This window comes from Protopterus annectens, chromosome 4.part0 (assembly GCF_019279795.1).
Source record: "Protopterus annectens isolate FY-2018-M chromosome 4.part0, PAN1.0, whole genome shotgun sequence".
Taxonomy (NCBI): domain Eukaryota; kingdom Metazoa; phylum Chordata; order Ceratodontiformes; family Protopteridae; genus Protopterus; species Protopterus annectens.
This window is the reverse complement of record NC_056733.1, coordinates 43544923-43568925: the sequence shown is the minus strand read 5'-3', so window position 1 is coordinate 43568925 and position 24003 is coordinate 43544923. Positions and strand designations below refer to the sequence as shown.

The following is a 24003-nucleotide window of genomic DNA, read 5'->3' as shown; positions in this document are numbered from 1 at the left end:
ATTCTATCCATAACAGCTTTAACAGTAGCTACTGATATACATTCATATGTATCACTTTGACTTAAAAGAACATACATTTGTCTGTAATACAGCTCCTTATCTAAAATAACTATACCTCCACCCTTGTCAGCGGGTCTAACTTCTATGGAAGCTAATTCTCTCAGTTCTTTCAGTGCATCATATTCTTCTTTAGACATATTGTGGTAGAGTTTATGTTCATCTTCACTACCAAAACTATCCCTGATCTGTTTATCACAGATCTCCACAAAGGTATCAATAAATAGCATTGCTGGGTAGAACAAACACACTGGGTTTTTTAAAAATCGATTGAGTAGTATTTGCATTATTGAAAAACACACGCAATGTCAATTTCCTGGCAAATAGCCTTAAATCTTTAAGAACATCAGTTATTTGTGTTTTTCTAGCCGATACAAAGCTGAGCCCTTTGCTCAATAACAGTCTCTGAGCAGAGGTCATAGCCTACCTATCTCTGTACTGATTAACCAATTTATCTATGAAACCTATGTACTGCTCCCATGGAAAAAAAATTGCTACATCCTCCTCATTCATTAAGGTTGTCAATCAACTGAGCTCACTAATTTTAGGCCCACTGCCAATCTCTCCCAACTATTCAAAATACCTGAAAAATGCATTCAGTCACAATTACTTTACTTTATTACCCAAGAAAACACTTCTCACTCCTTTACAGCATGGTTTCTGCCCCCACCATTATACCTCCACAGCTCTACTTGGCTTCATTAATACAAATCAACACAGATGAAAGTAACCCAGTATCAGCCCCCTTTCTCGATTTCTCAAAATGTTAACACATTCTCCCACACTACACTCTTACAAAAACTCTCTAGCCTAAGTTTTCCAGTTATCTTGCTAAATCGCCATCAGGCAGTGAAATGGCTGGGTGACACACAACCATCTTCCCCATATCGGCTGGAGTTCCACAGGGATCCATACTTTGTCCTATCATGTTTAGCATCTTTGTTAATGACCTAGCTCTGACAAACAAGAATTATACCCTAGTCCAGTATGCAGAGGATTCAATAATCTGCTCTGTAAAAAAAAAAAAAAAAAAACTTGACCCTACAACAGCTGACTCAAGAATCTTTCTCAGAAGAAAACTGGCTGACCTACAACCAGCTACTCCAAAACCCCACCAAACCAAATGAAAATGACTTCTCCTCCTTCCACACATCTTACAATAAAGTTATCTTACTCCGTTACTTCCTTTAGCACCATCAAAATACAACTTGTCACACAGACCAAATTACTATGAGTTAATACAGATGTCCACAAAGATCACGGTTAAAAAACTCACCAAAAAATGTGCATCTCTCTAGAGTTGAACAATATCCATCTAACATCACTAGATCTCATATCACGCAACCCTCCTCCTACCCACCCTTCTCTATGCCACAACAATATTTACCAGCATCCAACCAATTTATCTAAACAAGCTCGAACAGTGTTAAGACATCACAAAACTTGTAGCCAACCTGCCCCAAAGTTTACACCACTGATTAGCACTCAGACACCTCTAACGGCTTAAACTACCCCAACAACTCCTATAGGTCAACTCCCTATATATAAACCAAATGACTGTCCGTGCCTAACAAACTTAATACTGTCTTACCACCCAACTAGGACCCTGTACTCTTCTGACAAAGCCCTACTACTTATATCCAAAACTAACAAGCTTGGCTGGTTGCTCCCTATATTCTCCCAGTGTTCAAAATCTGGAACTCTATCTCCCCTAAAAGTTAGCCAAGAGCCATCACTACTGTCTTTCAAGCTTCAACTAAAAACACACCTACTCAACTAATGGCACTGGAAATGCTCTCTGTACGACTACACCATTCTTCCCTCCACTAACTGCTCTCCTTACAAAGCTCTTTATCCCTTCCTACAACAGAGTAACTGCATACAATTAAAACCTACAAGATGTGTGAATACTGTATCAATACTGTAATGAACTGCCATTTTAAGATATGCCTGTCTGTATATAACTTAAACTTATTTCTTGTTCTGAAGCTCATGCATACAGGGTATAAAACTACCATTTCCCATGCTAAAAGTGTAGAGTTTCTATGTTAGATGTTAATGTTTGTTTTGTACTGTACTGGAGCTTTTATTCCTGGGCTTCTCTGTAAATTGGGTTACAAGCTCAGTCAGACTTTCCCAGTAAACAAAAGCAATAAGTGTTTGAAAGAGCTGTTGGCAGATGACTGAGAGGACCATGGAGAGTTTATTCCGACGATAATACCGGCATGGGGTGTGACCAGAGAAAAGCACGATGAAAAGCCTATTCAGTTAACTGGACAGACTGGGAAAAGTATAAATTCAAACTGAACAGAAAAACATATGATCAGAGTTAGGTAAAATATGTGGACTTGATTTTGACTTTGGTGGGCTTAAACAGATGAAGAAACTCAGAGCTGTGGTACAAGGACCTCCAAACCAAAGAACAACCAACTCCTGATTTGTATAATTTAACAATAACATTAAGGAAATTAATGGAATGAGATACATCACACTAAAGGAGTGAATAGCAAGAAATAAATTTTGAAATGCTGAAAACAGTCAGCCATAGAAACACCCAGAGCAAAGTATTTTAAAATGACCAAGTCAGTTATAACACAAGAATACATCGGTCAGAAAGGAACTAGAGCAGTGACCCTACAAAAAGCATAAGTTAGTTGCCACTGGATTGACAACCTTTACAGAGTGCCACAAAAAACATGATTAGTCAGAAAAAAAAAAGTTACCTGTAGTATACTGCTATGAAATGTTTTTATTAGTAAATGTATGGGAAAAAAAGTAGTGCTATACTGAAAAGATCATAAACAAATACAAAGTAAATTTAAGGCATTGCTGCACAAGCTACTGTCCAGTTTACAAGGAAAACAACTGCATTTACAGGAATATAACTTGAGAATGAGTTATAGGCCTAGAAAACAGAATGCACACATCAGATATGTTCAGTAATTTATATTTTGCACAGCAGCAAAAATATAATCTTAAGTTAACAGAGCTATATGACAAATATCCATGACAGAAAATAATCTCAACCTATTAAATGCAAATGTTTAAAGCAGTTGCTATGACAGGTTGGCAAAAAGAGAACAATCCCATGAATAAAGAAAAAAAAAACATTTCTTCTTCTTTCGGCTTTTCCCAGTTAGGGGTCGCCACAGCGAATCACCTGTCCGCTCATGATTGGCAGTGGAGTTTTACAGCATTGAGTTGCCAGCCCAACCTTCCACAGAAGGCACACACATGCACACACTCACGCCTAGGGCCAATTTAGAGTGTCCAATCCACCTACAGCATGTCTTTGGGATGTGGGAGGAAACAAGAGCACCCGGAGGAAACCCATGTGACCACAGGGAGGACATGCAGACTCCACATAGAAGGCACCCCAGCCGAGGATCGAACCAGAGAACCTCTTGCTGTACGGCAGCAATGGTAACCACTGCACCACCATGGCCGCCCGAAAAGAAACCATTTCTAGATACTTATAAAAAAAGATAAGTTGCATACATTGCTTATTATTTTAAGCAGATGACTGAGAACACTGGCAAAATACAAGTCTCCCTTGGGCATAGCAAAATATAAAGAAAAAGCACACAAGGTTTTTTTTTGCTTGGAATGTCTGTATAAATAGAGCAAGAAAGTCAGAAATATGCTCTGTGTACTGCAGTATCATAGAGCAAGAATGGGATAATCTGTCTCATCATCAAGAAAATATACATCAGATCTGCAATTAAGTTTCTAAAAGTCATGAAGTTGAGAAACTAAGAGGATTTGAGCAATCAAGTTACACAAGGCAATAAGCTTAACACATATACTCTACGTGTGTTTATAACAGATAATGGTCTACAGTATGCTGGCAAGAAATTTAGAAACTCTTTTGGAAGCCTTTTTCAGTGTATAATGGTCTACAGTATGCTGGCAAGAAATTTAAAAAGGCTTCCAAAAGAAAAGGAGTTTCTAAGTGTTATGTCCAGTCCAAACTATGAACCGTCCAAGGTTAACCTAAAAAAAAAATACAGCTTACTAAACATTAAAAGAAGAACTTAAAGAACATTACCAATGAGTAAGTTAGCACTGCTGAAGTACTTCCTTGCAAGATGCTAGCCTTCTACCGCTTGCTCATTTACTTACAGGTTGTAGTTTAAAAGGATTTCTATATCATTACCATCATTTCTGCTCTTGAAACTCAAAATTAGGCTTGTGACAGACAAAATCCACCAGTAGAAATTTTCTGTTCCAGTAAGCATGCTAGACCTCTTTCTAGTTTAAATAGAAGAAGGATTCATCAAAGTTCCAGTGGGAAACTAGCACAATTACATTAAAGACATATCAAAGTCATGTGCCATTCCAAGTAAGGCTGGCAAGGTGCGGAGAATAAATGAGAGACACTTGTTTAAGATGAATATGCCTTAAAATTACTATGCGAGACAAAGTTTTGTCAGAGATACTTTTAAATGTCCAAACACAAACAAGGTAATGGTAGTAGTATGTAGTCTCTGGACACTATTTCCAAAAATATTCACCACAAACACATCCAAAGAACTTCTTAACGGCTGCATATAAAAACAGTAGATTTATTGGTGAGCGCTTTAGTGGTGTTGAAACACCACTTCTTCAGACCAAATAAAAACTAAACTGCACTCTACTTAAATACCACTCAATCACTGACACGCCCAAACCTTTTCACATGTCATCATTCAACTATATGCTAGTTAAACTCACACTACCTAAAAGCAGAGTTATACTCAGTAAGCATATACATACTGACACAAAAATAAACACAAAATAAAAATAAAAACACATCATATTAAATACATATCCGATGTGCAACATCTTTAAGAACATACAAAAAAATGTAAAAAAGGCATTGTACTAATTTCATAAATGTGCACTGCAGAAAAAGACAAATGTATCAAGGCAAAAACTCCCTGTATAAGCAATGCTGACAAACCTGCTAAAAAATGCAACATGCTTACTGAGTATAACTCTGCTTTTAGGTAGTATGAGTTTAACTAGTATATAGTTGAATGATGACATGTGAAAAGGTTTGTGCGTGTCAATGATTGAGTGGTATTTAAGTAGAGTGCAGTTTGGTTTTTAGTAGGTCTGAAGAAGTGGTGTTTCAACACCACGAAAGCACTCACCAATAAATCTGTTTTTATATTCAGCCGTTTAAATGTGCTGAAGTATTTGGAAATGTGCTTCCAGGGAGATATCCAAAGAATTATCCCACGAGACATTTGCTGGAATAGCCGCATGATCAGAAAATCCACATGAACTGCTGAAGCAATCACTTGCATCAACATCGGCTAATAATGCTGAAAAAGAATGGTCTTCATTAAAAAAAATAAAATAGAGCAATGCTCATCAGGTAAGTTGCAATGATGTGTTACTGAAGAATATTTAATGTAAAAGTGATGAATTCTATCCTGTATACAGGCAGTATAACATATAGTAATGCAATTTTTTTAGAGCAGTGTTTTACCCTGAATAAGTAAAATAATACACATTTGTACATTGTCTTCTGCCTGAATGCATTCTGTGGGACAATAAACTAGCTGTTAGGCATTATATTTTATATCTGAAGATTCGGTATTTTTATAAATACACTTTTAACCAAATTACTATTAGCAGTCAACAAGTCCATGTTGTAGAATGACGAGAAACTAGAATGGACTGCACACATGCACATACATATTTCATGGAGAACTGTATCTAGAGTGGATTTGGTGTTGCTACAGTACTATCACTATCTAGGCTCCACTTCCTTCTCTTGCATACCAGCATTGGACTCTATTTATTCTAAGACTATGCATGGTCCCTGTGGTCTCTGTGATTTGCGAGCTTATCTGGTAACAGAGCTGGAAATTAGTGACAATCAGATAAATTTATTAAGCAATTAACTTAATCAACTTGGAAATCTGGACCTTCTGTCTACCTACATGAAGTTTTATAAGGTGGCAGAAAATAGTTAAGCTATCACTTGTAATCTATGCTTTTATTTAATGGTTCATCTTCTGGCCCCAGTTAAATCATACTGGGATGTGGCTGGTTGTGCTTGCCTGCAAAAACACGCACAAGAGTATGTGTATTTTGCATATATATATATATATATATATATATATATATATATATATATATATATATATATATATATATATATATATTTTTTTCCTGGTTAGAGTCGCCACAGCGAACTCCGTCCGCTAATGATTGGTAGTTGATTTTTACATGCCAAGTTACCAGCCCTGATGCACAACCTTCAACAAAGGTGCACCCGTTCACGCATGTCTCCACGGAGAAGAAGCTCTAGCTGAGAATCAAACTGGACAGCGTCTTACTGTGAGGCGACAAACGCTACCGCAGCACCACCACCGCGATCATATATATATATATATATATATATATATATATATATATATATATATATATCACACTTGGAATATGCCCTTTTCACTGATGTGCAATACCAGAATTAGTATGTGTAAGCTGCAATGAGAGTGGGTGCGGTGCGCACGGGGGGGGGGGGGGGGGTTGGCCCTCTGCATAAAACAGAATATCGAAACCCAAAATATTGAAAAAGAAGCCTCGACTATTCGATATCTTCATATATACACTAGTGTGTGTGTGTGTGTGTGTGTGTGTGTGTGTGTGTGTGTGTCTGTCTGTGTGCATCTTTTGAATGAGATGTTAAGCTGAGGCCTCATCTGCCCGAATAAGTGGCAGCTCAGATGGAAGTAAAAGATCACATGGCACTTACTGAAAAAGAGTAGAAAAAATTCCATGGTATGCTAGCCATATCAGCCCTAGTCAGTGTAAATACCACCTCAGTTCTCCCACCTGAAGAGAGGACACTGGCCTAGTGAGAATAACCTGGTCAATAAATTGTAACTAAAGAAATAAAAATATGCATGTATATGCTGGCTGCATTACACACAAAACTATTTGCAGGTTTTGTGTGTGTGTGTGTGTGTGTGTGTGTGTGTGTGTGTGTGTGTGTGTGTGTGTGTGTGTGTGTGTTTCACTGGCTTGGAAGTCAGGCACTGACAGTTAAACATTAGTGATTTTAAATGATGTTTTTTTTTTTTTTAAAAGATATGTATTGTATTTTGAGCTTTCATTCTCAGATTACCCCACTTTTTCAACTCAGAATCTTGGGGAAGATTAAGTCTATTCCTAACATGAATTGTGTTAAATTCTATCACAGGACACACAGACACACACAGAAAGTGCTTATTTAAGAGCAATTTAGGGGAAAGGCAGCTGACTTTCTGCACATTATTTGCATGCAGAAAAGAAAAGACAGTACCCAATCAAAACCTAAACAAGCATACAAAGCACATGCAGAAGCCATCCCATCCAACAACAAATTACTGAGAGACTACAATACTAACCACTGTGCTGCCCATATGTCACATATATTACAGTATCAAGAAAAATGCAGTATGTATTTTAGAACTAGGACCTTAGGATACATCAATGTTTTTCACTAGTGCCAACAACCCCAGTATTTACTAACACACTACTGCGATACTCATGGTGTCTACCTAAAATTAGGGCATATGGGGCCAAACTGCCCAGAAAGTATAGCAAAGGGAGGCTGCAACTAGGATCATACAACATATAGGTCCTGCAAGGTGAGTAGGCTAACTGCAAATAGGCCCTTCATCATAACATTTTTGCAGTATACACATGCCATTTCTCCGAAGAACAGGTGCACAGTGACAGGTTTAAAATATCTGTTGTGCCTCCTACATCAGTATAGAAAAGGAGACAATGGTTTGCTTTAGGTAGTAATCTCACATTGTCCCATCACTCCAACTGAATAAAAGTCATCCATCTGAATTGTGATTCTACCCTTTTCCAGCCATTCCTCTAATATTCTGATTAAGTTACATAACTCAGGTCATTAGTGTTACAGCTAGGAATCCTTATTCTATACCAGCAGCCAGCTTTAAAAATGTTGCCATTTTTAAATAAATGCAGTGTGGAAAACTTTTGTCACTCCACCAATATTTACTGCTTCAGCAATGGCAATTGTAGCTAATCATATACTACCTGTACCCCAAGCAAGGATGAGTGCTAAACTGCCCTTTTAAGTGGATTTACTTTTCTTCAATGTATAGTTATAATTTAATGGACTGACTGATGCCAGTAGAGTATCAAAGGGGAAACTCAGCTTGTTCTTATCACACAACTCTCAATAGGGAATGGACAGTCACTCAGGATTTCTGGGAAGGAACATATGGGCTTGTAAAGCTCTCACCTAACCTATTCTACAATTCAACCAACTGGTACCAGCAATGTAGCTGTATCTGGCAAGGTCTTGGGAAGGGGAATAAAAAGTTAAAGTAAACCATGGGGGGGGGGGGGGGGGGCAGCATCAGAATTTATACATAGTTGTAAACCGCTTCATCTCCATTGGGCAGTATGTGAAGTAATTATCTAAATCATTATGCATTAGGGTAATGCATTTAGAAAAAAGGTCCTTTTTTTTCATCTTCTATTCACAATGCAATCAGAATACATTATTTTCTATAACAGAAGACTCTGCATAGATGTTAACTGAAATAACACCATTAATGCAGGTTAGCAAGTTAGAACGGTTCTTTTCAATACATTAGCAATAAACCAGTGCTGGAACTCTACAGATAGCAGCATAAGTCAACATGTCACAAGCAATTCCAATGCAAAACACCACAACACTTATCCTGAAGGAAAACAGCTTACCTTTGGCACTATGCATTTTTTCCATTAGTTTACCATGTGCCACTGTAAGGAAGTACTTTAAGAAACTACAATGTGCATTAATGCCAGAAATAACAGCAGCTTTAATGTGTTCAAAAATAACATACCACTCTTTTACAGGCATACTAACATTACATAATGGAAAGAACAAAGTGGCATTATCACTTTTAAGTTAACAATTTTAATCATATGCTAGATGTACCTGGGAGCAGTAATATGTGGTATACAATTCTAAACCATGGTAAATATCGCCAAAGTGTTTGCTTCTCTGCAAAGTGAAAAGAAAGGATTCCCATACAGACAAACTTTTACTCGACTCACCTTTTCAAAGTATAAAAGAGACTTCCCATACCTATTTGTAAACAATAAAAAGAGGCTAATAATACAGCATAAATGTGATCACCCTTCACAAAGTATTAAATTCCCACACAGTGCCATACCTCTTTATTCAGTGTCTCCATTTCTGGTTGTTCTCCAGCTTTTTCCTTACAAGCACTTGTTCTTTCAGTGATCTTACTGTCTGTATTGTCCTTCTCTTTGGTCCTTTTCAGAGATCTGTATTCCTGATAGAATTCTGAAAGCAATATAGATTAGGAACAAGAAACAAATACATAAATAAGGTTTCCTATATTATCCCATTAAAAAGTGCTGTTAGTACGAATGCTGATAAATACCATCAACACAAAGGCTTTAGTCATTTTATACACTTTTAATAAGGTGAATACAAAATACAGCAATATAGTTTGGTATTTCATAGGTGAATACTACAGTAACTCCCTTGAAGGCCATGTTAAGCCTAGCTAATTACCCTAGACCAGAATAAAACCCTGGACATCATGCTTACGAGGCAAAAACCTTAACCATTACGCTAATCCTTCCTCAATTTAGGTTTAAAATAAATATTCACGTATGCATAACTTACAACCACTGTACTTTACTGGTCTTCATTATGACGGCATCTGAAAAATCTACAAATTTAGTTGAGTTTAGCTTACATTCCCTTTCCCATTTGTATTTCCCAGTTTTTATTTTTTTATTTAATAAAGGTGTTTTAACAATTATCAGTTTACGCACAGGCAAACATATATTAACAAAAAAAATGTTAGTTTTCTACTTCCATATATTATAATGGCGCAGCGGATAGCACTGTAACCACAGCAAGATGTCCCCCAGTTCGATTCTCAGCTGGAGTACCTTCTGTACAGAGTCTGCATCTCCTCCCTGTGTTTACGTGGGTTTCCTCCAGGTGATCCAGTTTCCTCCCACATTCCAAAGACAATTTGTATGTGGACTGGACACTCTAAAATAGCCATAGGTGAGAGTATGGTATGGAAGAATAGCTGTGGTGTGGCTAGCCACCCAGTGGTGTAAACCTTGTTTCTACACGATTCTCACTGCTGAGGTGACACCCTGACCCCATGTGCAAAAATAGGGAAAAGAGGCTGTGGATAGATGGATGGGTGGATGGATACATTATACATCACATATCTTCTTTCATTGCAGCTATCACCACTTCAACATTACATGAACTGCTGTATTTCTGCTTTACCTTAAACATCACGCCTCTTCCTGAACATTTTTCTGCATGTATTGCTCCCACAATTTCCATTTATTTCTTTGTAAATTGCTCCTTCCCTTTTCTAAAGATCCCTTTTCCAATTTTTATAATACTTAACACCTCAAACACAGTTTTACACTGCGATTTACCTTTTCCTGTAACTTTATTTTTTTGACAGCCAACAGAATTAAACTTAAACTTAATAAGGCCTTACTATATCTAGGAAGTTCAGATCCTGTATTCCAGCTCCAAATAATCATTTCCTTAGTTACAGTCATTTGTTCACCCAATATCCCCCTCTTAACTGTTATCACTGAACTGCCTCTGCCTTACTTCATCAAAATCCTTTCTTAAAGCATTCTAATCCAATGCCCAAGGGGTAACTATAGTACCAAACACAATGCTTTGGCATTAAGTAAAAAAAACATAAAACAGAGCGCCAACTTATAAATTTGTAATGCAGCAAAGGAAAAGCATGAATAGTGTAACATTTGTAGGAATACTGAAAGAAAACAACCCACTTTTGCTGTCACAGTGTAGTTCCAGCTACCCTAATAAACAGTACAGTTGCAGGATGAAGTTATGGAGAACTATTTGGTGACACTAGTTGGCTGACCACTGAAAAGTATACCTTGCAAGTTAAAATATACTGTACGAGTTTACAAAAAAAAAAAATGACTACATATTTTATCCTGTTGCAAAAAAGTGAGCATGTTGATTAATGGGCGCCTGATTACGTTTTTTTTTTTACTAACGAATAAAATCAAAACCATTCAACATTGCTACAAGTTCAGTTTTTGGAAAATACATTTTTTATTTAAATACAACAAAATATTTACAATTTTCTTCTAAAAATGTGTCTTCCTTTGGAAGAGTAACGTAGCGGCCACATGACCACTTCTACGGCACCAAGAACTGTGGGTGGACACTTCCCCTCCATAGGCAAGATAAGCAAGCAGTAATGTCTCACAAAGAGCGTTACTGGAAAAATAATTGACCATCCAGAGGTGTTGGCACTGTAGGCCCCCAACAAAACAAAGTTAGAATTTCAGTGCTGACCACTGGAAAAAGTACAGAAGGAAATATCAGAAGCACATCAGAATTTATGCCCATATGTGTTATAGGTACACCTAGTAAGCAACATCCAAAATACGAAAATCTGTAAAAGACTAGAGAATGAGAAGTCAGTCATGACTTACTTCAACCATTAACACACCATTTCCAATGGAGTGCTTTTACCAATATACGTGTTAAAGGGCAGACACCTATAAAATCAACTAAGGCCAATTTTGAGAGAAAAATTGCCATGGATTCAAAGGACAATCATAAGGCCTTTTTCAGCTATGTTAGGAACCTGGGTGGAAACTCCCAGATATGCTCAGAATTGGTCCAAAATGATACAAAAATCACTGAACCCACAGACATTGCCAACATACTGGCAGACAGGTTCAGTGCAAACTTCACCCCTTTCCCCTAAAGGAGAGATAACTATCCCAGCGGAGTGTAGCCTCCAAGACATCTCAAATGCGCAGGTGAAAGCTGCTCTCTCTAAAGCTAAAAACACAGCATCAATGGGACCGAATGGTGTCCCCTGCTGTGTGCTACACGAGCTAAATGAGGAATTAAACCCGCACATAAGGCAGCTGTTTAATCTCAGCCTTACCACAGGATACATGCCCAAGGAGTGGCGTACGGCAACTGTGGTCCCACTCCACAAAGGCGGTGCCTCTACGGACCCCGGTAATTACCGCCCCATAAGCTTAACAAGTCTAGTCTGCAAAGCTATGGAGAGGATCATAATGGAGCTCATAAACAAAGATATAGGGGACTTGCAGACATTGGACCCGACCCAGTTTGGCTTCGTCAAGGGCAGATCTTGCCTTTTGAACTTGGTCGACTTCTTCAAAACAGTCACCAAGGCCATTGATGAGGGAAAGGCAGTCCATACAGCCTACCTTGACCTTGCAAAGGCTTTCGACACAATACCCCACAAGAACCCACAGGGTTAGAGTTGCTGGCGCTATGTCAGACTCCAAGCCGGTCACAAGTGGTGTCCCACAGGGCTCGGTCCTTGGCCCCCTATTGTTCGGCATCTACTTCTCAGAAGTACAGGCCAACATGGGAGGACTTTGGCTGACAAAGTTTGCAGAAGACTGCAAACTGGGCGCCATAGTGGAAAGTGCATCGGACACGGATATCCTTCAGAAGGGACTCACGGAAACAGATAGCTGGTGCCAGAGCCATGGCCTGAAGTTAAACGCCAAAAAATGCATAGTCATACCCTTCGGGAAAAACAAGGCAACCCCAAGCTACCACATAGGTGGCACTCCACTAAGCAGGTTGACAGTGGCCTTTCTTTTGACACTCACATTGCTAAAGTGGTTAGAAAGACCTTCTACATTGCCCACCTGATCATGAAGGGATTCACATCCAGATCTAGTGAGGTCATTGTTCCCCTGTACTCTTCACTTATCAGACCAATGATCGAGTACAATGCCCCATTCGGGATGCATCTCACCCGACATCTGCAGCAATTGGAGAGACCCCAAAAGTTCCTCACCAAAAGGATAAAGGGACTCCAAAATCTGTCATATGCTGCCAGATTGAAGAAACTCCAGCTCTATTCAGTCGCATACCGCCTGCTCAGAGGTGACATGTGCCTGACATACAAGGCCATGTCCAACCCGGAATTAATGGACATGCTCCACCTCAAAAATCCAAATCCACCAAAACCACTAGAGCAAGCGACTTAAACCTTAGCACGGATATAAATAGGACGTGCTGGAGGGATAGATTTATCACTCAGAGACTCCCTATGCTGTGGAATAAAATCCCAGTCCATGTGAGGCAGAGCACCTCGCTAGCCCTGTTCAAGAGAAATCTTGACCTGTGGATGGGAGATCGTAGGTTTACCCCGGGAATCATCTCTGTGTCACTGCTGGACAGAGGCACAACAAACTAATGGGCACAGTATTTTTTCATATAAGGGGTGGTGTAAGCCACAAAACTTTGGGCTAGGCTTATAAATGCCTTAGGGCAGATAGCCTAGTATAAACCTATGAACCTAGTGTCTAAAGACTTGGTGCAAAAATACAGAACACCAGACATCTGACTGCAGCAACGTGTTACCATCATCCCTGTAGACATTGTAAACCCCCCCAACCACGCCACACACAACTACCTGAACCCTCACTTTAACCATGTGCACAATTTCTACCTAGCTTGTAACAAACTACCACTGATAGCCATACCTTCCCTACATAAATTTGCAAAAATGCACCAACTAAAACCATAACATGTAAGATTACCTCTCTCCAGCTATGCCAATAAACTGCAGCAGCAAACAACCCCATGCAAAAATATAATATTGATCAGCAATGAACGTATTTAGAAAAAAAAATCCAAGACAATTACCATTACTTGCCCATTCTTGTTACCCTACATCTTCCAGAGGACCTTGCCCATTGACTCCAGTACCTAGCTGTCAGAGGCGAGTGTCAGCACCCCAACATGGAAAGAAACCTATAGCCTAGTCATTCCTGCCCAGGAAGTCCAAAATAACCCGTTTTCCTCCAATAGTAACAGGTGGGCGATAGGAAGCAGACCAGCTAGCAGCTTTGAGCGCTCTCATCTAAGCTACTCACCTGAGCTCCAAAATGCTGCCCAATCACAGAAGGGTGTGGGCATCTCCACACAGACACTATTTCCTGGGTTGAGAATGCTGTGTACCATATGCACCAAGTGCTCTACTAACATTCAATGTTTCCACTAGGTGTCACCAATGTGGTGAGCCACTGCTACCTCCCTTCCTCCAGGATAGGCATGAATTGGTAGCGATCACTCATTTTCATCCTTCCCAGTCCGTCCCCTCCGGTACCCATGCTGCTCGTCAAATACAAGTCACATGGTGCTCCATTAAGGCTTCATCTTTCTCCAACACTGTGGTGGGTTACTTTCTCTTCATCGTACCACAAACGCACAAAGCAATAAACTGACAACTTGCTAATTAAACTCCATCACAAAAAATCAACTTCACAATAACGGCAAATATTTAGTATTAGAATAAAGAAAAAGAAAAAATGTTTTAGTATTAAATTCAATACTTATTACATCAACACTGAAATAAAACCAAATACCATCTGTGAAAGAAAAAAAATTACAGGTCTCCTTTGATGCAGCAATCATGGCGAGATATGAAAGTTACTCTTTAATGACATACAAGTGTTTTAGCTCACTGGCATTTGAATTAACAATCTTAAAGAAAGAGTTTTCAGAAATTGTATTTCTATGACTTTAATGACCTCAATGGCTTTGCTTTTCAGTCTGGACATTAAAATAAAACTGTTAATAATAAAGATAATCATTCGCTGGCTATGAAGCAGCTATCTCAAAAAGAAAGAATATTTAACTACAAAGCCTACCTTCACAACCAATCGAAGTCTTTACTAATTAAAGTTACTGTCCTACCTAGTACATATCTCAATATGCACTTTAACAATATTTAGTTATCCCCCACCAAACAGGAACTCTGAATAAATGCAGAGTCTTAAAATTATTAATTTTAATATCAGAAACATTTGTATAAAGAATCATCAGCACGCTTTTATATGTTGTACAACCCCTGATATCATAGTTAGAGCAGAGGAGTGGCTAGAAAGCCACCTACAAAACAAGAAATCACTCCAAAAGCTTACCGCATTTCCTGCAATGACGAATTAGACAAAGTAGAAGAAGTTACTATAGCAAAGAAGGATTGCCTAAACTGCATTTTACTCGAGTGCCCCCAAAGAGTATAGTCGGTATCTCTAGAACCCCACATCTCATTTAAACTACTTGACATTAATAGTCCGTCTTAAGAGGCTGAGAACTCAGAATATGCTGTTCAGCTACCCTGGATGTTAATGAATAACCCTACAAAGCGTGTTTTAATGATCTTTAGTAGGTCAAAAAATAAATAAATGATACCTTTAAAAGTCTAGGAAGTACCACAATTGTATCACAACATCCCAGTATTGTACTTAAACTTCATCTCAGTGCAGCTCCGATGTTGTACAGGAATAAAACCCTGCCTACAGCCCAGCTGACTCAGGTTCAATTAGTGGCTCTGGCAACTGCATGGCAGAGAAGGACTGGCATGCCTTTCTTGGGCAGAAGAGCATTTCTTGATGATGCTCCCTTACTGGAGGTGTGGTTCAAACAGGGGAGTTGACCTAAGAAGTAAGCAACGTGCTTGAAGGTGGGGCAGGGAGTGGGTAGAGTATATAAGAAAAAAAAAAATTGGAAGTAAAACAGCAGCCCTCCCCCAGGAAACTCTTGGGATCCACAACTGGCACCAGCAATACCAGGGGTGGGGAGGCAACCTAACAGACTCGGTCTGAAGTACAGCACTGGGGTCTGTCCAGTGACATGATAGCCCATGGTTGACCAATAAAATAAAAAATTCATTCCCAACACATAACCCAACCTGGGTAGAAACTACATATACCATATAGGGGAATAATTACTTTAAATTCATCCTTATTGTTCAGATCAAATGGCACAATAACTTTCAATGCTCTTCACTATTCCGAGCAGCAAACCCCACTCAACATTACATAGCTGCTGCAAATATTACCAAAACACAACACGAAATCCAATAAGATAACTTTCCTTCACAGTAAAACAAAAGCAGCAATGAATCCCTGAAATAGACCCATATTCCAAAAACTGTTGAAACACAATGCCTTATCCTCATAATTTTCTATTATAACTTTAAACAAAATATATAAACAATAAATGTAGTAAATGTTATCCTTTATCTAATCCCTGGCAATCTTATGCCCAAAAAGTTGTTCTTTGACAACAGTATGAAAAAGTAAAAACCTCCAATTCATCCCCAACAGACTTAACCAGTTCCATCACATATTATAGTTAGTAATCCCCTAAACAATCTGAAGCATTTTATAAATAGTCAGGTATTTCACCTCTGCTCAGAACTACCTAACAGAAAACTCAACAACTTAAAAGAATGCAACAGCATTTTAAGCACAGACATTATAACCCAACATACATATCTTCAGGTCCTTAAAGTGTCCCTTCACCCATCTCTTCATAACCTCAGCACTACCATCAAGACATTCCAACCCCTAGACATCATACATTAACCTACTGGAGGTGCAGCACATCATACATTAGGCAGGGTGAGCAACGATGAGTGGCCTGTGAGAGATATGTCTACCCTGGGCTCTAGAGCAGCCATGCCTCATCGACCATCCCAAACACCTGGTTTAGTGAGCTCTCAGTTCTCCAGCCTCCACCAGGTCTCAAGGAGATATCTGCCCTCACCATCATGAGCCCCCACAAACAAGAATGGCCAAGGCCATCCTCAACACCAGTTACATCAGACACTTGAGTCACTAACAGATCCTAGGTTGTATAGGCCAAAGTAACAACTTTATTCCTTCATGCTGTCACAGTTAATCATTTATTTGAGCTAAGAACTGATAAAAAGTTTTTGTACTGTGCACGAGTTACAGGCTTTTAATCTGGAAGAATTGAGAGCTGGGCAAGAGGACAGGTGTTAAAATGGTGCAGACATGTAGTGGAAGATGGAAAAATTATTCCCTTTACAGTAGCTCAAGGACCAATATAGAATACATTAGTTATTAGTTAAAAGTACAAGACTACAGCAGTAGGTTAAATAACACTTTTAGAAGGTCAAAATGGTCTAAGATGAAGCAAAAAATATTCCATACTAGACCGACTGGATAACAAAAGCAAACGAAGAATCTATTCTTTCAGGTGAATTATAACTAATACAAACATTTTGCTGGGTGGGTTTTGAGTATATTTTCAATGCATATCAGAGTATGGGAAAGAAATTCAAGAATAAACAGGATAGCAGAGAAATTATGCAAAGGCATATGGGGTTCCAAGATATGCAGCCAAGTAAAGGCAATTCACATTGTTCTTTGGATGGCAATGCCTGTTTTAACAATTTTACAAGAAGTTTCCTGGAGTTACTTCAATACGTTAGACATGCGAATAAGGCGGATCAGATGTAAGGAAGTAAAAGGTGAATCAGAAGAAAGGAAGCAAGTTCTGAGAATTAGAGCAACTTATAGCAGAATTACAAAATATTAAAAAAATACAGCAGTGATAAAAACAGATTTTGGAGTTAGTTTTACAATATCAGTCAAGGCATCAGAGACAGACTTTTCATTCAAAGCAATATTACATAAAATTATACTGGCAGAAAAGACAATTACTAGGAAAAGGAAAAATTCCATGAAGGTGTCCATAATTTACTAGAAGAAATGCACAGTCTTGAGGTGAATGATGACAAAGAATGGGTTAGAGAAAATATTGGGAAAAATGGGCTCCTTGGGCAAAGCAGTAGGGAGTGCAGAAACATAAAACTTCAGTTCAAAAAGAACAGAGTAATCTAGTAAGTAAAAAGAAATAAAAAGCAATCTGCATACAGAAACAGAATCTGTTCAACTGTATGTGGTATTAAATCAAAGGAATAAACTTGGCAACTGTATGTTCTTTAGTGTTTGCAGATTTTTTTTAATGTTGTAACTCTGTTGCTGTTACTTATTTTCTCACAAAGCATGATGGTTAAAAAAGTTCATCCCTGTAACACAAATATTAAAACTAACCCAATTGTACTAAAATACATTGGGTTATGGCTAGATCCCTCTAACATTTATTCCCCACTTGCAAACAATAACACTGATAATGCCTTGAAAACACTCAGCCTGAGCTACTTGGCTTCCAGGGAACTTGCCAGTGAAACCTGCAGAGCCACTGATATAAATATCCAGATAACATTACTGCATCTCTCTAAGCAAGGTTAACAGGTTTCCTATGACTACTGCAATGACACAAATACCCCCCCACCCTCATTTTCAAGCTCGAGTGTCTAAACTACTGCTTACTGTTTGCATAGAAAAGTAGTACAATCAGGACAAGCTACTCTGTTAAATTTGTTAATAAAGAAGCTTTATCCCTCGTTAGACTTACATTCAGCTTAGTGACTAAAGAAAAAGCCTTTAAAACAGCTACAGCCAACTGAAATGATTTACCTGCATCACAAAGCAGACCAACTATAATGAATTAGCCCATTTAACAAGTAGTTACAGTCATAAGTGCTATGGAGATAATGGTTAAGGGAGAGTGAAATTTCACATTCCGTTTGCCGAAGTTTTTTTTATTTTATTTGGTAACTACTGTCTCAGACACATGTGTTTTGTTGTCACATATTCATTTAATTTGCTCTTATTTAAGCTGAGCTCAAAAATACACCATGCTGTTGTGTCTTTTGGCTTTTCCCGGTTAGAGGTCGCCATAGCGGAACTCCGGTCCGCTAATGATTGGCAGTAGATTTTTACGTGCTGAGTTGCCGGCCCTGACGCACAACCTTCAATGAAGGTACGCCCATTCACGCACGTCTCCACACAGAAGACGCTCTAGCTGAGAATCTAACAGGACTTCTTACTGTGAGGCGACAACGCTACCGCAGCACCACCACCGCAGTAGAAATACACCATGTAATATCTTTATATCAAATTGATAATTGGCCATCAACTTTGCATTATACAAGTTTTATATTAATACCCAATACACCTGTTGGAAACTTTTATAATCTCTGTGGATGCTGCAGTTAAGTGTATACTCTGTTTTCACAGAGGAAATGTCTCTTTGGACCAGTCCACAAAGCCAGTTAGCAAATAAAATAAACATGGATGGCATCTGTCTGAAAAAGTCGCACATACCAATACAAACATGTCAGTAAGGTATGCCATTCTGCAATAATCTGTACTAATCCATACTTAATTTAGTCTATAAAGACTTTGACAACAGGTTATTGTTTTGGTTTGATGAGGGAGATTCAGTCTCTCTAAAACATATAATAGTGTGAGGAGGTAAAACTCTAAACCAAAACCCTTATAAGCAGTTAAAGAAGACAGTAATTAGGGAAACAAAGGCAAACTCTAGGCTAACAATGATCAGTCTACCTACTGAACACAAACAAGTTAGAATTTTGCCATCTTCCAATTTGTCTTAATGAGCTTTTTTTAGCTGAGAAGAGGTTTTTTTTCAAGAAACCATAAAAAAAGCTTTGTTTATGTTGTTTATGTTGCAGTGAAGGCAGAAGGAAGGCATTTTTGAGCATTTTACCAGTGTTTGAGTTTGAGGAAGTCTCTCTCTTTAAGGCAGATCTTTCTGAAAAGCAAAGCCACCCAATGAATTTATAGGGGGCCAGTATATACCAGGAAAGCAAGAAGCTTTTTAGTCTGTTTTTTGGATAGTGGTGAACTTAGTCCTTGACCTTTTTGTCAGAAATGGTTGTAGTCTTCATGCTGATTTTTTTGATTAGCTGGACGACTGAATTTTTTTTTCCCGAAGTGAATGCTGCTAGTTAGAATATATATTTGTTAATAAAAATATATATATGTGTGTATATATATACATATATATATATATATATATAGATATGGTACTTGCGTATTATCGCAACCAGATTTCAAATGTGTCATATTCAGTTTGCTTCCAACAGGGAGATAAATAATGGCCTCAAACCCATGTCACACTTCTCACCTCTAAAGATCACTCCTCCATGGTCTCTCCATCCTTCCGCGGCAGTAGCAGCTTTCAGAAAGTAATGACATACCATGGCCAATGACAGTATATATATATATATATATATATATATATATATATTATTATATATATATAGATATAGATATATATATATATAATAATATTAACTAAGATGTTAGAGTTAACTGTTAGATTAGAGAATTCATTTATTACATTTATTCATTGTTCAAATGCACCTACAGTACAGCCAGAGGAGGTCATGTGGTCTCTTCCGAGCAACTAAAGAGTTAACTGACCATTTCTGTTCACTCAATGCTGCCCTAGCATGCCAAAAGGTTGGACACTCCTGCTCTAAAACATGTAAATATTTATGCAATTACCCTAGCAAAGTCTGATCTTGCATATTACAACAGATCCTATGGAGACAATGCTTTTGCTGATAAAATTTCATTTAAAGCTATTTATACTCCACTCAATGCAAAGCTTAGAGAGAAAGGCTTAAAAAATAAAATATCAAATTAAGTTGTTTCAGAAGCAAGTCTGTTAATCACATAATGTAAACTCATAATTGTAATGTAGTACTCTAGCTTCTAATGTTCAGAAGAATATAATTGGAAAGACTTCTTTTTCCATATAAGCCAATGACATCCGGGTCCTCTACAGCTGCTCCCATACAATCCCTTCCTCTTGGTTCCCAGAACCACGGTTGTCTTCCCCAGTGTGGCTCATACCAGGTGGGTTAGTTACCCTTCTGGGCAGGCTATATTCATCAACCGATGGCCAATTTCTCCACATGCAGGTTACAAGGGATGTACTCTTGTCATGTGCCAAGATATGGACTGCATGAGGACAAAAGAGGATCTATCATAGAGTGGCTTACAGAGGCTTTTTTCTGTAAACCCTACCTCCCATGATGTGCAGGGTTGACATGATCACGTGGGTGTGAAATGGCTTCTTTGCTTGCAAACCTAAAGCAGCAAGAGATCTTTTTTGGCCCCAGTATCAACAAGGGATCAAAAAACAGCCATGTCACTCATACATACACACATGCAAGAGGCAAGCAGGCTGATCTCTCATAATGCCTCTTTCACCTGGCCAGCTCCAACATGCACCTGAGCAGCTAGACAAACTTAGGTTGTCTGCGTCATAGTATAGTAATGGTTTTAATCTCTGTACAATACACATCTGGCTATATTTGTAAGATTTAATGTACAGCTTGACCCTCATATGAGAAGAACATGGGTGATCAATGTATACCACAAAACTGGGAAAATTAACTATAACTACTTCTAGTGGGCTTTTCTGACTCAGCAAAAAAATCCGGGAGGTCAGGATGGCTATAAAGGAAACAGCTAGCACAGTAAAAATAGGGATAAGGAGGTTAATTGGACATAGCACAAGTTAGGTTCAGGGGGTGCCCTTAGAAAAGGTCAAGCAACCTACTCAGCATCTCAGAAGGGAAAGGTGTTCTTAAACTGGGAAAGGTCTGATCACAAAATACTAGATCAACTGCTGAAAGGAATATTTTAAAGGAGACTAACCAACTAAGCATCACCCCTATCAAAAGAAAGTGCAGGAAATCTCTAATGGGCTAGATTCATCACTACAGCTGAAGTCATTGTGGTGGTTTGAGGTGTTTGCAGAGGTAAGACTACAGGTCTGGATTAAATCTGAACAGATAAAGCATGTTAGCCATACTGCACGTGCCCTATCAATGACACATGCAAGGGCAGAACAGTACTTCTGGATTGGAAAACTTGAGTGGTGGTCTTCCCATCTTAAGGAGAGGACAATGGGAGTGTTTCAACTATAGGGTTATCATACTACTCATCCTTCCTGGAAGCATATGCTAGAGTGCTGGAACCTTGTCTTTCTGACAGGCAGGCAAACACTGGACTTACTGTAATAATGCCAGTTCCATTTAGACCACATACCTTCTTCAACCTGTACCAGTTACAGAAAGCATTGTGAGAACTCAGAAATTCAGCCACCAGTTGTTTATGAACTTGGGAAAGGCTTACACTCTCTCCATCTTGAAGATTAGTGCCAAAGGATGAATACAGACAGCTGCTAATAAGCTTCATTCTATAGTCCTCTGTTTGACTGACCTCACTCACTGTCTACATAGTAACCCTGAGCAAATCACTTTAAAAACACTGCTCCCAAGGTCATTCCTTGAAAAGAGGCATTTGTTCCTAGCATGTTTAAATAGTGAACTTTTTTTTTTTTGAAGCTCTGCATAACTATGGAGCATCATAGGGAATGCTGCATGCTACCTGCTCCCTTTATGTACACAGTGATAATGATGTCTGCACTCTTAGCATGCCAAATTCACTTTCACTACTCCACTACAATCCTAATTCTCATATACACTAAATGGAAGACACAGCTGAGCTCAAAGGCTAACTGGTTCAGAAGTTTAAAAAGGGCCATCACTGTTTGCAGAAGACAGATTTGTGTTTTGCTTTACCTGACTGTGTCCTCTGCTGTGCACAGAGTGAGACACTGTTGGAATGAGAATCAGAATCTACAAATGTAAAGCCATGAGAATTACCTAAAATAATGCTGACATAGCAACAGCTGCACTACACAGGAAAGTAGTTTAATCTTTTCAGGGCCTAGTTCATGAATGATGGAAAGGGTAGCAAGACACTGAGAAGGAAACTGTGGTAAGAATGCAGTCAGCAGCTGTAGTCTTGTGGGAACTGACCCAGTATGTGGTGGTGAAGGTGAAGCAGACGTCTTAGACAAAGCTTGCAGTTCCCTTGCCAGTCCACATTCACATTTTCAGCCATGGTCACAGGCAGAAGACAGCCAATGAAAACTGGGCACATGTGGTAGAAAAAGAGGTCTCTCTGCAGGGTCAGCAAGTAACACTTTCAGCAATGGGATGACAAAAAACATGATTCGGCACAACCCTGTGGTATACCTGAAGCTCCTCTAACTGAAGAGGTGCCAATCAAGATGTTCGTGCAGCCTCTTGGGACACGACCTGGGTGGCTCCTGCTGGAGCTGTTCTGGGTACTGTCCACTACAAAAATGCCTCGGAACAGACACAAGACAAGAAGATTATTGTCTTTTGACTGGCCTAAAAAGGCTTGGGAAGCTCTAAGCATGAGGTGGAATCTGTGTGTGTGTCTGCCTGCATCTGCCTGCCTGTGTGTTGTGGGCCATCAGTATGCCTTGTTTAAGCTTCAGTCACCACGTCCCTCACCAGGAAAAGCAAAAGGAAATAAAAACACAGAATTCAGTAATTATAGCTAACAAGAAAGCAAGTAATGCAAAATTATATGTACAAGGGTAGTGTGACAGTGGTGAGGTCTGCGGTGGGAGTGACGGATGCATTTAAGGCAGAGATGGGGTTACATCAAGGATCATCTTTGAGCCCTTTCTTATTTGCAATGGTGATGGACAGGTTGACAGACGAGATCAGACAGGAGTCCCCGTGGACTATGATGTTTGCAGAGGACATTGTGATCTGTAGTGAGAGTAGGGAACAGGTGGAGGAGACCCTTGAAGAGATGGAGATATGCTCTAGAGAGAAGAGGAATGAAGGTCAGCAGGACTAAGACAGAATATATGTGTGTGAATGAGAGGGAGGATAGAGGAATAGTGAGGATGCAAAGAGTATAGGTGGTGTAGGTGGATGAGTTTAAATACTTGGGATCAATAGTTCAGAGTGTGGAAGAGAGGTGAAGAAGAGAGTACTGGCAGGATGGATTGGGTGGAGAACAGTGTCAGGAGTAAATTGTGACAGACGAGTACCAGTAAGAATGAAAGGGAAGGTCTACAAGAGGGTAGTGAGACCAGCTATGTTATATGGGTTGGAGACAGTGGCACTGACAAAAAGGCAAGAGTTAAAGATGTGGCACAGTTAAAGATGTTAAGATTTGCACTGGGTGTGACGAGGGTGGACAGGATTAGGAATAAGTATATTAGAGGGTCAGTCCAGGTTGGAAGGTTTGGAGACAAAGCCAGAGAGGCAAGATTACATTGGTTTGGACATGTGCATAAGAGGGATGCAGAGTACATTGGGAAAAAGATGCTAAGGATGAAGCTACCAG

General features: G+C 39.0%; 1 protein-coding gene across 2 annotated transcripts in view; it reads right to left on the bottom strand.

Annotated features, from left to right (window-relative positions):
• Nucleotides 1-24003, bottom strand: part of RECQL4 (RecQ like helicase 4) — a 913040-nt gene that overhangs the window by 838454 nt on the left and 50583 nt on the right. For both annotated transcript variants that reach the window (XM_044068076.1, XM_044068075.1), the window contains exon 4: nt 9237-9370. In XM_044068076.1, coding sequence (XP_043924011.1) covers nt 9237-9370 — 134 coding nt within the window. The remainder of the gene's footprint in view (nt 1-9236; nt 9371-24003) is intronic.